The sequence below is a fragment of the Polypterus senegalus genome, chromosome 2, assembly GCF_016835505.1.
Source record: "Polypterus senegalus isolate Bchr_013 chromosome 2, ASM1683550v1, whole genome shotgun sequence".
Classification (NCBI taxonomy): Eukaryota; Metazoa; Chordata; class Cladistia; order Polypteriformes; family Polypteridae; genus Polypterus; species Polypterus senegalus.
The window spans coordinates 94,204,780-94,220,718 of NC_053155.1; the positions used below are offsets into that span (position 1 = coordinate 94,204,780).

Here is a 15,939-nt window from a genome sequence, read left to right on the forward strand (position 1 = left end):
CACCCTGGGGGAAGCCTGAAAGCCACATACCTGGGCCAGCCAAATGTCCATGGACTGTGCAGGCAAGAGGTAGCACTCCCGAACCAGATGTCCTAGTTGATGACAGCAAAAGCACCTGCGCTCGATTCCAGCTGTGGAGTCCCTATGATAGTGCCTTCTACCTCTGATGTCGGCCTATGTTCCCCCAGCCATGGTATCGGCACCTCTAGGAGCCTGGATGTGAGCAGGAAAAACTCAGGGAGGGAATGGCAGCAGATGTTGCTCTAAAGAGAGGTGAGGATGAATTGGAGGTGTAGGCTGAGACCCGTAACTTCAGTGATTGGCCATTGAGTGAGGACGTGATGGTTTGGTCGAAGTCGGTGCGAAGTTAGGATAAGCTCTCAGTTTCCTGGTGGCTTAGAAACTCTCCAGTCTGAAGGGTAACATCCAGCAGTGAATAGACATGGCTCCAGAGCAACTCAAGCTCTTCGTTTATCCCTTACAGGACTGTCAATAGTGATCTTTTTTACAATGCGCTCGAAGGTGTCTCCATGAAACCAGCTTAGAATAAGGTCTAATAAATCCTGGACCTGTCCCCGTATTAGGCAATCCGGATCAATTCACCACAGCCGAAACTGATGCCCCTTGGCCAAGGGGCTCATAGCCCTGCAAATGAGGATCTTTTTTTCAGGAAGTCATAATCATCTGCCTTTCAGGAGGAAGATTTCACATAACCTGTAGGGCGTCCCTGGTCAAAAAGGGGGACAAAATAGCGGCCCAGCCTCCCTTGTCCCAGCTCATCAGTGTTGCCATGCATTCAAGACAGAATAGGAAACACTCTGAGTTGTCCAAGGTAACCATTATCACCATCAAAACTCTGAGACAGGCAAGAGCAGGGGTTCCTGCAGAAGCCTCATCCGGCTCCACTGGTAGAGGAACATCATGCGCCTGTTGAGGATCCTTTTGTGCAAGACCCCACTTCTGGTAGCATGTGACATTTGAGTCAATGTCTTGCACCTAATAGACGATGCTAAGTTCAAAGGCTTTATTCAAATGGGTGCTACCACTTTAATATACACAAAGCCATCAAGCAGTAATGGAGCTAGTTCAGAAGCCGAGTTAGATTTCATCCCTCATCAACTATCAGGCAACAGGCATGTTACACGGCAAGACTACAAACTTGCTGTTGTGTCGGTGGTGCCACAAACCTGCGGTTGCCTTAGCAACAGACAAGCAATCCTCGACAGATGTGTCAATTGTGTTTTGGCCTGCAGTTGGGGAGGGTCTCAAAAATCTGACAATATATATATTCCTCTTGTTAAAAAAATGGTGAAAACTACTTTTTTTAAGTAAGTCTTGTTTAAGATAGGTACATTACAGAAAAAAAACTGAACAGTATGACTTGTAATTATGAGAAGCATATTATTTTCTTTTATGCCAAATGTATTATGGACAAATATTTTTGTACATTTTTTTACTTAAAGTATGTATTTTAAGGAAATTTTGTTTATTTTAGTATTTTATGGTAATTGAACAATACGCCTATAAAATTTCGTTTTATTACTAAAAAATGAACAGGTAACACCTGTGGTCTATAGTTTAATTATAGAAATACTCTTTAAAAAAGGACATAAGATTTCTATTTGTCTGGTTATGGTGAAGATTAGTGTAAAAGGTTTTTTAAAGGGATAAAGAAAGAAAAAAAATCAGAGTAACATGAAATTGGTGACTGGAATCAGCCTTAAAATACCTGAACAGGGAATCCCTATAATCCACTTCTTTCAGATTTAATGTTTTTGAATGCTACCACTTGGACCGATAATCCACAAGGTATCAGCTAACATGTTTACACTTACAACACTCAACAATAGCTTACTACTAAAATAATTAACCCAATAATCATTACCACAATAATTTTCTATTGCACATCAAAAACTTGAATGAAACACGTCTTTCTCAAACTGAAATACAATAAATTAAACATTTCTCATTATTCGTCTGAAATCTTCCTTTATATGTTATTTTTTATAAAATTTTTATTAAATTTTACCATAAACATTAATGGCTACAGCACTACTGCTTAAGCTCACTTTCTACAACCCCGGTGTTATAGATCAGACTTTCTTATATGAAAATCTTATCAGAAATGCTGCCATGTTATTATATTTTTCCATACAAGAATCTCTGACCTCTGAGAATCTCTCTGACTTATTCTAATGATGAAAAACTCATAACACGTCACCTAACTCAAGAGTAAATTATTATAACAGGAAGTATTAAAGTACTATGGACACAACATTTTAAATATGCTCCTTCTCTTATACTGCATAATATATTTGCATTCTAAATACTTTTACAAATATATTGACTTCACCACAAACAAAAACAGTGACAATAGGCAAGAACAGTTAGCAGAAATGGCAATAAGAAAAACAAAAGACAACAGTAACATCTTTTACCTTAAGATACAGAAGAAAGCAATATATAAACCTCCATTTGTGGTGAGAAAGGAGCTGGATTGTAGTATCTCCGGTAATAGTTTATACAAATAGTACTCTTTGTTGCGTCTTCTAAGAATTGCTGCTATCTAAAAGAAAGAACAAAATTTTAAGTAAACAAAATATAATGCAGTCAAATTGGAGTAATACCCCAATAAGAATAAATTCATATTTTTAACAATTTGAAATATCCCTATATTTAAAGAGTTGCTTATAAATAAATTAATATAAAACTGTATAGCTTTTGGTGCTAACCAACCAGCAGTAATATTTTTTTGCTACCAGAATTTTCCAAATACTTGTTTGAAGATGTCTCTATTGAGAAATCTCTTTGAAATAATCATGGTCCCATGGGGTTATTAAAATTTATCTCCTCTAATTGAAGCAACAAAAACACACTGAATTACATCCTTAACCTACTTACTCATTAATGTGCTAACACCTGAATGGGATGCCAGTCCCACTGCAGGACATACATACACATGAACAGCAAAACAGACTAATTTAGAGATACAACGCAAAAGCAAATTAAACGTAACTGTCTTCAGAATGTGGGATAAACCTTGAATATCTGGTAAAATTCATTCAGATATACTGTATAAAGAACATGCAAACTCAATAGAGAAAGCGTCCCTGTAATGAGTTTAATCCAAGTCCTATGGATAAACACTGCATCTCAGAGCTCTACTTTTATCATTTAAGATAGTATGATGACTGAATATAAAAACTTCTTCTGATGTTGTAAATTGGTGAGCTAAAAAGATGAACAAGGAAGCAACATCACTAGCTACAATGAGGCTGATGCATTGGTTTCAAGTGTTTTTCTGTTATAAGAAAAAACCCATATTGAGGTGTTGAGCAATTTCCTGAAACTTTCAGTAAGTAATAGATGTCTGCATACCCATCCATATACTAGATAAGAAATGAATGCAGTGGCAATTGTTATTTCTGCTGTTTTGTAAGGAAGCCAAACTCAGTATAATGTCATTGAATTACTTGATGCAGACTGTTAATTTATAAAATTATTACTTTAAACAAGCTTTTGCTTATTTATTTTTTCTTCAGCAGGCGCGGTGGAAGTTGTGTTGTGAATGCACAGAGATCAGTATAAAGAATACTTGGACAGGCAGTAAATGGGCTTTCTTATATTACTGTATATTATGTAATGAATAAATCAAATACCTGTTATAAGAATGTATGTATAGTGATTTATAAACTGTTCCGATAATTAGTGCCAAGTATCTTTATAATTGCACTGCGGCTATTTAACTCAATATTTGTTCCTTTTCTCCCAGAACATTTTTTGAATTGTATACATTGAATTTTGCTCCAGATATGCAAATTTTTGTGGGTGTTGTACTAATTGCAGATGCTAATTTGCATAATATTATTGCCAGGAGCTTACCTTTAAATATACTAAAAAGCATTTGCATTTACATCTTACACAGTTAGTTAAAGATACACATGCGATAAAAGAGCAAACAGCCAAAGTCAGTTTAACCTCTACTTCAGGAAAGAAAATGGTATTGTGGTCTATTAATTTTCTCTCAATACTGACTAAAGATGTTTATGTTGAGTCACAAATCGCCAGGAACATTTAGAGAAACTGGAAAAGCAAGTTTATGCACAGGAAAACAAGGAAAACCAACATGGTAGCAAAAAAAAAAAAATGCAGTATTTGTGAAACAAGAATATAGTACTAGGGTGTTGTACCGTGTTAGCCATTATGAATGTAAAGAAGAGCCAAGCAAAATGACACCTTTTATTGGCTAACTAAAAAGATTACAATATGCAAGCTTTCGAGGCAACTCTGGCCCGCCTCGAAGCTTGCATATTGTAATCTTTAGTGAAACAAGAATAAAAAGAAATTATTGCTATGCTAACTTTCTTTATTTGAATACAAAGAGCTTTGTGACATAGAAATACCTTAAGGAAAACATTATTGTTTAGCAACTACAGGAACTGTCAAGTATCAGAACTAGTGAGAATGTTGAGTACGTATCACAAAGTTGTACTAAAGACACAGCCACAAATCCCAATACAGCACCTTTTTTTCTTTTCCATTTCACAAAATGCTTTAGATATTAATATGGTAGTTAAGAATCTCTGTAAATGTCATGAGGGAGGTATGGGTTCATTTTACCCAGATTCCAAATGTTTCTCAATTAAAACATATTAATACAGTGTCTATAACAAGTATTCAACTCCTTGGAAATTTTTACATTTTAGTTGTTACACATTGTAGAGAAAGCCAAGCAAAATGACACCTTTTATTGGCTAACTAAAAAGATTACAATATGCAAGCTTTCGAGGCAACTCTGGACCCTTCTTCAGGCAAGATCATCTTGCCTGAAGAAGGGGCCTGAGTTGCCTCGAAAGCTTGCATATTGTAATCTTTTAGTTAGCCAATAAAAGGTGTCATTGCTTGGCTTTTCTCTACATTCATAATGGCTAACACGGTACAACAACCTAGTACTACAGTTGTTACACATTGACTCACAGTGGAATTAATTTGGCTTTTTTGCCACTGAGCAACAAAAAAGACTCTTTAAATTAAAGTGAAAAAAGACCTCTGAAAAGTGTTCTAAATTCATTACAAATATAAAACACTAAATAATTGATTGCATAATTATCCTTTTAATATGATACATCTAAATAATCATTGGTGCAGTCAATTGGTTTTAGAAATCACATAACTAGTAAACAGGGATCACATGTCTGTAGTCAAGGGGTTTCAATTAATTGTAGTATAAATACGGCTTATCTGGAAGATCCACCTTGTGGTGAGTCAGTATTATGTCCTAACCTACACAATGAACACAAAAGAACACACTAAGTAACTCTGTGAAAAGGTAATTAAATAAAAGTTACTGAATATCCCTTGGAGTACAGTTAATCAGTCAATCATTTAGAAAAAGAAAGAGTATGGCACGGCTGTAGATGTGCCTAGAGCAGGCTATCCACAAACATTGATTGATCAAGCAAGGACAAGACTAGTGACTGAGGCCACCAGAAGACCTATAATAACTCTGAAGGAGTTACAAGCTACAGTGCCCAAGATTGAAAAGAATGTGCACATAAGAACAGTGGCCCAGGTGTTTCACTAGTTTATGGGAATAAGTGCCAAAGAGAAAGCCACTAATTTAAAAAATACAAAACACACATGATATCTTGGCTACAGAAGGCACATGGAAGAATGTAAAGTCAGCTGGAAGAAGATTCTATGGTCTGATGAGACCAAAGTTAGTTTTTGGACTATTACGTTAAACTCTGCTTGGCATAAGTCAAACACTACACATTATCAAAACCACACCACCTTTAGCATGGTGGTGGTGGTGGTGGTAGCATCCTACTACGAGAATGCTTATTTGCAGTGGGCCCTGGAAGGCTTGTGAGGGTAGAGGATAAAATTAATGCAGCAAAAGATACGGAAATCCTGGAGGAAAAACTGATTCAGTCTCTAAGAAACTTGCACATTGGGAGATTTGTTTTCGTGCAAAACAATGACCCAAGCATAATTATAAAGCTTACAGTAATGATTTAAAAACAATATTAATGTTCTAAATATCCTAGAGTGGCAAGTCAGAGTCCAGATACCAATCGAAATGAGAATTTACCGCTGGGCTTGAGAAAGGCTGTACACTCATGATTCCCATGCAACCTGACACAGCTTCAGCAGCTTTGTAAAGAAGAATGGAGGAAAATTATATTGTCCAGATGTGCATAGCTAAGGGAGACAGTCATGGCTGCCAAAGGCGTGTCTACTGAATACTGACTTCAAGAAGGTAAATACTTAGGTGATCAATTATTTTCTGTTTTATATCAGAATACTTAAAGATGTATTCCATCTAGGTCACTCTCTGTATGAACAGCTGCCCTCTGGCAGACATTTCAGGACAATAAAAACACAAACAGATTAAAAAACAGTTTTTATTCAAAGCCTATAACTGTGCTAAATGCTGCTCATATTAATTTATGCAATGAATTAACACCAGAAGAATGTGAAAAATGTCTTGTATGTGAGGCATTTTGTGTATATTCTTATAGTTTTTATAATCCCTTTTTGCTTTGCACTGATAGGTCAGCATCCAGTTTCTTTGTATATCCACACTTTCATTGTATACATGCAATGATAAAAAGACTTATGAGTTTATGATATTGAAGAATCTTTTTCTGTTGATTAATGTTGAAAAAGACACATTAAATCCACTGTGATTAAATGTTATATAATTATAAAATTGGAAAACTTCCAAGGGGGATGAACACTTTTTATAGTCACTGCATGTGCATATCATATGTAAAGTACATGAAAATGTATTATAAAGCTTGTACTGTAAGTAGAAGTAGATTCAAGCACCAAATGCATAGTACACAACTGCACTCATAACAAGCATCGCTACTTTTCTAGTGAAATTATTGAATTCCAACTGGTTGATGAATATTTGCTTAACCAACAATAGCAGCTTAGTGGATATCATGTTAACTTCCCATGGGCCCAACTTAGATTATCAACACAGAGGCTGTCCAGGTGGAGTGTGCATACTTTTTAAAATAACTGTCTCTCATGCACAAGCATGTCCAGTTAGCAGGTGGATGTGAGCATGTGTGTGAGTGCCTGGAAATGGAACTGCGCCCAGACCGGTGCTCACTGCTGTCTTGAACCAGATATTCCTGGATTAGGCACCAACTTTCTAGGAACATGCAATGCATAGTGCCTACTCAGAAAACCAATAAATGGGTCAATCTTGTCCAGGGTAGCTGATAAACCACAGTCTTTGTAAGTAAATTAAAAAAATTCAATTAGTTGTATTAAAATACAGTAGCAGTTTACTTATTTAATTTCTTCCTCGATAAAAGCACTGTACACCTTTTTATAAAATTCATAATGTAGTGGTATCAGATATTATGCAATACTAATATTTTACACAGCTACATATATCTATACTAATAAAAGGCAAAGCCCTCACTCACTCACTCACTCACTCATTCATCACTAATTCTCCAACTTCCCGTGTGGGTGGAAGGCTGAAATTTGGCAGGTTCATTCCTTACAGCTTCCTTACAAAAGTTGGGCAGGTTTTATATCGAAATTCTACGCGTAATGGTCATAACTGGAAGCAGTTTTTCTCCATTTACTGTAATGGAGATGAGCTTCAATGCCGTGGGGGGAGATTCATGTGACATCATCACGCCTCCCACGTAATCACGCAGTACATAGAAAACCAGGAAGAGCTCAAAAAAGCGCTTAAGAAAACATGCATTATATAATTGAGAAGGCAGCGAAACAATAAGAAGCGAGCGAGTGACATATACAACCATATTCATGAGTTCTGCTACTTCGGAAACAAAGCACGATGTAAACCTACACTTTAAATTAAGTTCATAGACAGGCTGCGCTGGCGTTTGTAATTTAGTGCCTGCCCATATAAGGCCGTCCGTCAGCGGCAATCCAATAGCAAACTGCCACGGGTAAATATTCACGGGTGAAGGACTGTGCTTATGGAGAGGAAGATGAGATGGTCAGGGTGGTGTTTGACACAAACTCAGCGAAACTGCGAGAGAAAGTTTTAAGTGCCAGGACTAAGGTAACATTAAATACAGCCACGGACATAGCACGAGATGGCACCAGCACAGCTGGGAACCTTCGATGCATGTACACGAGCGGCTCACGTGAACTGGCGCAGTGCACAGATAAAAAGCAACAGTTCCAAAGAGTGCTGAACAAAAACCGAATTACACAATTGAAAAGGCAGCAAAAAATATGAAGGGTCTGATAAGCATATTCATAAATCCAGCTACTGCGGAAACAAAGCACACGGTGGAAAAAGTCAATGTCCCGCTAAAGGAAGACAGTGTAAAAAACCCGTGCATGCAGTGTGTCAGGTCTCAGATAAAGAAGAAGGCGACCTGTTTATTGATGCAGTAAGAAACGAATCGATGAATGAAACCTGTCATCTTTACAACGATTGACAAACACGGAATGTAACTTGAACACAACACATCCTACAAATACGAACCTGATTGAAAGAAATAATGATAATCAAATCCTTGATGACAGCAACACTCAGTAACACTCACAAAACAAATACTGTATATTGACAGTCATGTTACGTTATTTTTAAAATGTTCCCTTTTCTTTTCTACCTTTTTAACACACTACTTCTCCGCTGCGATACGGGTATATATATATATGTATATATATATATCCCGCTCTACATACTCGAATAATGGATACTTTATTCGCCATCAATGATTGTTTTGGTAAAACCATACTCAGTGTATTCATTAGATGAGCGGTAAAAAGTAAGAGCGAGGGAGGATGACTCATTGAGGCATGCAGGCTGTAGTCGCGTCAACTCTATCTGAATTGCGCGATCACATTTGAAAAACATATCTTTTCAAGTTCTATTTAGTCCATATGTGTCAAACTCAAGGGCGAGATCATTTTATATACTGTATTATTGTTATTAAAGCCCGGGTATATGAAGCGCTGGTAACACAATAAACTACAGATCCCATAATGCAGCGCTTCAGCTGCCTTGCATCAGGGTAACCTGAATGCAATTCAGAAGATAACAGAAAACAGCATAATTAAATAAGAATCTGACACTTCAGCGGACGTTTTAACCGTGCACAATCACAAAGTGATTTCAAGTGAAGCTGCTTTTATGGGAGACACAAATGCACCAGTTCACCTTGCCCCACTTTCCCTGTTGCCAAGTACTGTTAAACCAAGTCGTCACTACGGTGTTCCCAAATCGCACTTTGCTGATAAACTGAGCGACTGCGCACTGAGTTTGCACGGCGCTTTGGTGACTTTGATGAACAAAAAAAGTCCGTCTACATGCGGCTCGAACCTTGTGCATGTTTGGTAGCACATATCTGTGTGAGAAGCTCTTCTCAGTGATAAAGACTAACAAAACAGCACACAGGAGTCGCCTCACTGATGAGCACCTGCAATCCATCCTGAGAATCTCCACAACACAGAACCTCACAGCAAACAGAAACGAACCTGTGGCCAAAAAAGATGCCAGGCGTCCAGCTCTAAAATGACATATGAGCAAAGAAAACTGAATGATTTGATTTGTTATTGCGTAAGAGCGGAGTCAACCGTTTAACAAACAGCGTATTGCACTGATCTGAAATAGCTGTGTGTGTATATATGTAGATATGTATGTATATGTATATATATATGTTTATATATGTGTGTGTGTATATATGTATATATATATATATATATATATATGTATTTGTGTGTATGTATGTATATGTGTGTATATATGTGTGTGTATATATGTAGATATATATGTATGTATATATGTGTATATGTATAGATATGTATATATATATATATATATTTATGTGTGTGTGTGTAAATATATATATATATATATGACAACAACACTCATCACTCACAACAGTGACAAAACAATTACATTGACAATCAGGTTACGTTATTTTCAAAATGTTTCCTTTTCTTTTCATTGCTTCTTTAACACACTACTTCTCCGCTGCAAAGCGCGGGTATTTTGCTAGTTACACTATAAGCATAACTCCCCTTTATATTCAACTTCAGACCATCAAGGTTTAGGGTCAAATTACTTTCTAACTTAAATCACTGTTTAATTTCTACATGGATCTTCCTTGATCCTAATCCTGTACATTTCAAAGTGTTCTCTCCTTAGTTATACTATGCTGGTACTGGTGGTCTCTAGTGACTTCACCCTATTATTTCTTTATTTACATATCTTTTTAGTTTTTTTCATTGATACATTATGTGTCACATTCTCACATATAACATCTGGAATTAAATTAGAAGAGTGATTTACTTTGTTAAGGAATTGAACAAAAATAAGTTTTCACATGCACCACTATCAAACAAGCTTGTTCTTCTATATTCCTTAACATTTTCTTGTATTTTTCCAAAGTATTTCGAACCAAAAATACTTGATGAAAAACAAACACACAAAAGTGATTTATTTACATTCCCTTAACTCTCATTAAGAATATTTACAGGGTGTTGGTTCCAGATCAAATGCTACCAGAAAAGAAGCGACTTTTCATTAACCAATTGCTCTGAATAAAACCCTGAAATTACTAGATGCAGATAAGACTAATACTACTATGGTAGTTTAAACATGTTATATTATGCATAACAATCAGAATTTGAACAAAAAAATTAAGTTCAAATCTAAACACTTCTCATGTTATAAGCAAAACTATTCACAAACAGGATTGTGTACACATTGCTATGTCCAGATCCCCACAAAACAATCTGTTGCAAATTAAATAACAGTAATTTATATGTACTATTCAAGGATCAGCAATTCTGTCTCTTTTGCCTTCTTTCCTTCTTCCCACAATAATTCAAAGATACTTCTTTAGTTATCTGTATTTTACTCAAAAGACTTCAATTCATTATCACCAAAATACATGATAGGTATCAATAATGTGTCAGGAAATCAATAGTAGTTATTTATTTTACCAGTAAAGCCAATACAAAACAGTCAAGCAAATACAACACAACAAAAACAGAGATAAAAGGGTAATGCAACTATCAATGCATATCACAAAGTTCCCAATGAAAGAAATAAGATAAAAACAATTAAATGAATCAATCAGAAAAGAGGATAAGTTAAACAAATACACAATAAGGGAAACTGCATAGATATTGCTTTAAGCAGACACACTTTTTCACCTCACACATTTTCAAATGGATGTTATCACACTTTACATTCTTCTGTGTGTCAGCACTGGCCATGCCAGAAAATGGTAGAAAAGAGGTGATAAGGAACACGAGGTGAAGAGAATTTCCAGTCCCATCCATTCGATGCAATTTGTTACTGGTCTCAAAACAAAACAGAAATCACTACAGGTATAACACAAACTAAACTGGATGCTGTAGAATACATTTAGGAAATATATAACAAACCATACAAAACATTTTAGAATTTGTATTTCAAACTTTGAGTTCTTTTACTGGTTTTACAAAAGTAACATCTGTCTGTTTAGCAAAGAGCAAAATACTGATGACCTCCTGTCAAAATGTCTACATGATTTGTTTTAAATGCATAGATAGATATATCTTTATTTGTTCCTACAGGAACAATAATAATAATATTATATTATGGCAATCTTTCTCAAACCTCTCTCAAATAAACACTGACTAAACAATGACTAAAAAGAAAGAAAACATCTGACTTAGCTATTTCAGTCCCAGGGAAGCATTATGCGGGCACATCACCATTGGTATAATGGAGGCCCAGTCATGTTTCTTGACACACTTTTGCTGAATAATTAATTGGCTGAAAGAATTCCATGTTAGTGTGTCAGAGAGAGGATGTACAGCTTAGTTCATAATGGCATTGCCTCCTTGATTACTACCCCAAAGGGGGTCGAGAATGTGTCCCATAACTAAGCCTGCCTTAATTTTATTTTATTTAAAAAAAAAAACTATTACAGTTGTATGCTATGTCACACATGTGCACATGGGAGACAGTTTACAGGCACAAATAGTGTTATTCATCAACCTGATCGGGGGAGGGTACTCTCACCTGATCCTCTCTCCTCTTATTCCTCTGTAGCACAGCCAAATACCCTGCATCTCAATGACATCACCATCGGTCCACCCACTGTTGACATTACTTCAGGCCAATCCGGATCACATTATTCCCTTCACCCTAGAAATCCCTTTCCTGCCACATCAGATCCTCTCATGCTTCCCTGACTGCACCTCTTCCTCCTACCCACCATATTTATAGAGCAGTCTGAACTTGTTAGTCAGTTCAATTGTGAACTCCGCTCCTGTGAAGATGTGTTTCTTTTCTTTGCTGATTATCAGTAGTATATGAGGAGGCCATCCCCAAAACTTTTTCTGTCTCCTGCCTAATTTTTTATCACAGCTATTTAATCAAACAAAGACTAATAAACGTAATAGACACAAACATTTGACTACAAAAGAGAAAATAAACAAGAAAAAAATAAAAAGGAAAATGAAACAAAATTCAACCTCTAAGCCTGACCTTTTAATTAAAAGTTTGTTGATTCTGTGGGCCTTACTTGAAGTGATTTTAGTGGCCCAGCACACCACAGCATAGAAAATCCCACTGGCCCCATTGGCCATCAGAGAACTGTACAATATGTGGAGAATGTCACTATATACTTTAAAGGAATGCAGTCTCCTAAGGAAAAAGAGCATGCTCTGCCCCTTCTTATATTGTTCCTCTCTGTTACAGGATCAGTCCAACCTGTCATTGATGTGGACCCCCAAGTACTTGTACCAATGCACCACCTCTACACCCACTCCCTAGAAAGTGACTGGGGTAGAGTCTCCTTGGTACAGCAAAAGTCAATAACCAATTACTTGTTTTTGCTGATGCTAAGTTTCAGACAATTCTTTCTGCACCAAGAAACAAAGTTCTCCACCTGACTCCTATACTCTATCTCATCCCCATTATCAAAGCATCCCATAAGTGCAGAAGCATTAGAAAATAGCATTAAATCACTATATAAAAAAAATACTGTGGCAAGGGGAAAATTTTCACCTCGCATTTTCAGGGCATTTACACATTTTTGGTATCTTTTAACACATTTTGACCACTGTTAGAGTGAAACACTGTAAGTTTGTGTGTCTGGATGTGAGTCCATGAACACAATATCTTAAAATCAGATTACTGAACCCAAATGATTTTTGGCACAGTTCTTAACAGTTATTAAGTAAATTCTGAAATCCTATTGATTTTTAGTATATTACTCCAGTAGAGGTTTTTCTGAAAAAATAATCATTTTGTGTTTTTAATGCACATTTGTGCCCCAACTGAATTAGGATCTGGGAGGGAGAATATTTTTTATCAAAACATGTTGTCCTGCAATAGTTTGTTACTCAAATCACAGCTTTAGGTAAGGAAAGTCAAGTGTTGGACACACAACATTCTGTTTTGTTTCTGACCCTGTTTGTTTTCAGGGTGTCTGCAAAATAAACTTTAACACTAACAGTAATTATGTATTAATGGATAGTGTTACAACAAAGATAACCTTCCAGTGCATTAAGGTGTAGGATAAATTAATTCTTATGATCCTAATACCTAAATGATTGATTAAAACGCATCATGTAAAAGATAAAATTTGTATGATTTATTTTGCAAAACTATCAATGGAAAACTAGGATAATTCCAGCAGTTTAAAAACAAGAATGGATGATTGACTGAAACACAATAATTACTCAAAATAAACTAGAAAGATGCAAAGCTTGCCATACAGCTATGGAAATTTTCTTTCCTTTACATTTGCACTGTACTTTCACCAAAATACTTGCAATTCAGTTAAGTAAATGTACCACAAACTCATGTGATTTTAAAATGCAAAATGACCAATAAACATTTATTTTCTGATCCCCTTCCTTACTTAAAAAAAAAAAAACATTCTCTATGAATGATTTCATAGATGATTATGAAATAAGTTGGTATTGTTAACCCAGACCTAGAATAAGGCAAATGCATATCCTAACATTCAAAGAGGGATTTTGTGTTATTTTCAGGTCTACTTTACAATTTCAACAGCTCTAAAATGTATAGCTTTTTAGTTATCAAACTGAGCATTTTCTTTAATACTGCTTTCCAAGGCAAAATTACATGTGTCTGTCTTAACCTTACAAGTAGCTCCTCTGCACTACTAACTACAGCTCCATTCAGATTAGCACTCATCAGTGATCCCACACAACAACATGGCTCAGATTGTACTTGCTAATTTGGGGTGGCAGAGAATAGACTGTTACTAAGGTTAAATGAAAGGTGGGGATTTGCAAGGCAATTAGGTGTATATGAAGAAGAAATAGTTATTTTTTAAATAAACAAACAGAAGCAACTATACACAAGGGCTACTTGACTGTATCACAAAAAAGCACCATTCCTACTAGCTACAACCTAGTGAAATGTAACACAATGTTATATGCATTGGAACTTATCAGCAGCAGATGTATTTCTTTTAAATGTGTCATCTGCAGGGTTGGACTGGACAAACAGGTTCAGTTTTTTATCTCCTGGTATGTTGAATGAAGTGTGCTAGAAAAATGATTACCAAATCAGAAAATATGTACAGTACTCAGAATATACAGGTGCCAGTCATAAAATTAGAATATCATGACAAAGTTGATTTATTTCAGTAATTCCATTCAAAATGTGAAACTTGTATATTAGATTCATTCATTACACACAGACTGATGTATTTCGAATGTTTATTTCTTTTAATTTTGATGATTATAACTGACAACTAATGAAAGATCCAAATTCAGTATCTCGGAAAATTAGAATATTGTGAAAAGGTTCAATATTGAAGACACCTGGTGCCACACTCTAATTAGCTAATTAACTCAAAACACCTGCAAAAGCCTTTAAATGGTCTCTCAGTCTAGTTCTGTAGGCTACACAATCATGGGGAAGACTGCTGACTTGACAGTTGTCCAAAAGACGACCATTGACACCTTGCACAAGGAGGGCAAGACACAAAAGGTCATTGCTAAAGAGGCTGGCTGTTCACAGAGCTCTGTGTCCAAGCACATTAATAGAGAGGCGAAGGGAAGGACAAGATGTGGTAGAAAAAAGTGTACAAGCAATAGGGATAACCGCACCCTGGAGAGGATTGTGAAACAAAACCCATTCAAAACTGTGGGGGAGATTCACAAAGAGGGGACTGCAGCTGGAGTCAGTACTTCAAGAACCACCACACACAGACGTATGCAAGACATGGGTTTCAGCTGTTGCATTCCTTGTGTCAAGCAACTCTTGAACAAGAGACAGCGTCAGAAGCGTCTCGTCTGGGCTAAAGGCAAAACTGCTGCCGAGTGGTCCAAAGTTATGTTCTCTGATGAAAGTAAATTTTGCATTTCCTTTGGAAATCAAGGTCCCAGAGTCTGGAGGAAGAGAGGAGAGGCACAGAATCCACATTGCTTGAGGTCCAGGGTAAAGTTTCCACAGTCAGTGATGGTTTGGGGTGCCATGTCATTTGCTGGTGTTGGTCCATTGTCTTTTCTGAGGTCCAAGGTCAACGCAGCCGTCTACCAGGAAGTTTTAGAGCACTTCATGCTTCCTGCTGCTGACAAACTTTATGGAGATGCAGATTTCATTTTCCAACAGGACCTGGCACCTGCACAAAGTGCCAAAACTACCATTACCTGGTTTAACGACCATGGTATCCCTGTTCTTGATTGCCAGGAAACTCACCTGACCTTAAACCTATAGAAAATCTATGGGGTATTGTGAAGAGGAAGATGCAATACGCCAGACCCAACAATTCAGAAGAGCTGAAGGCCACTATCAGAGCAACATGGGCTCTCATAACACCTGAGCAGTGCCTCAACTTTGTCATGATATTCTAATTTTATGACCGGCACCTGTAATAAGAGTATTTTATGAATGAGAGAAGTGAAGGCAACTGCAGTTGTGCCACACATTAGTTATTTAACAAG

General features: G+C 36.6%; 1 protein-coding gene across 2 annotated transcripts in view; it reads right to left on the bottom strand.

The window, feature by feature from the left end:
- Positions 1-15,939, bottom strand: part of tmem135 (transmembrane protein 135) — a 421,403-nt gene that overhangs the window by 402,271 nt on the left and 3,193 nt on the right. For both annotated transcript variants that reach the window (XM_039744170.1, XM_039744172.1), the window contains exon 2: positions 2,439-2,566. In XM_039744170.1, the coding sequence (XP_039600104.1) occupies positions 2,439-2,566 (128 nt within the window). The remainder of the gene's footprint in view (positions 1-2,438; positions 2,567-15,939) is intronic.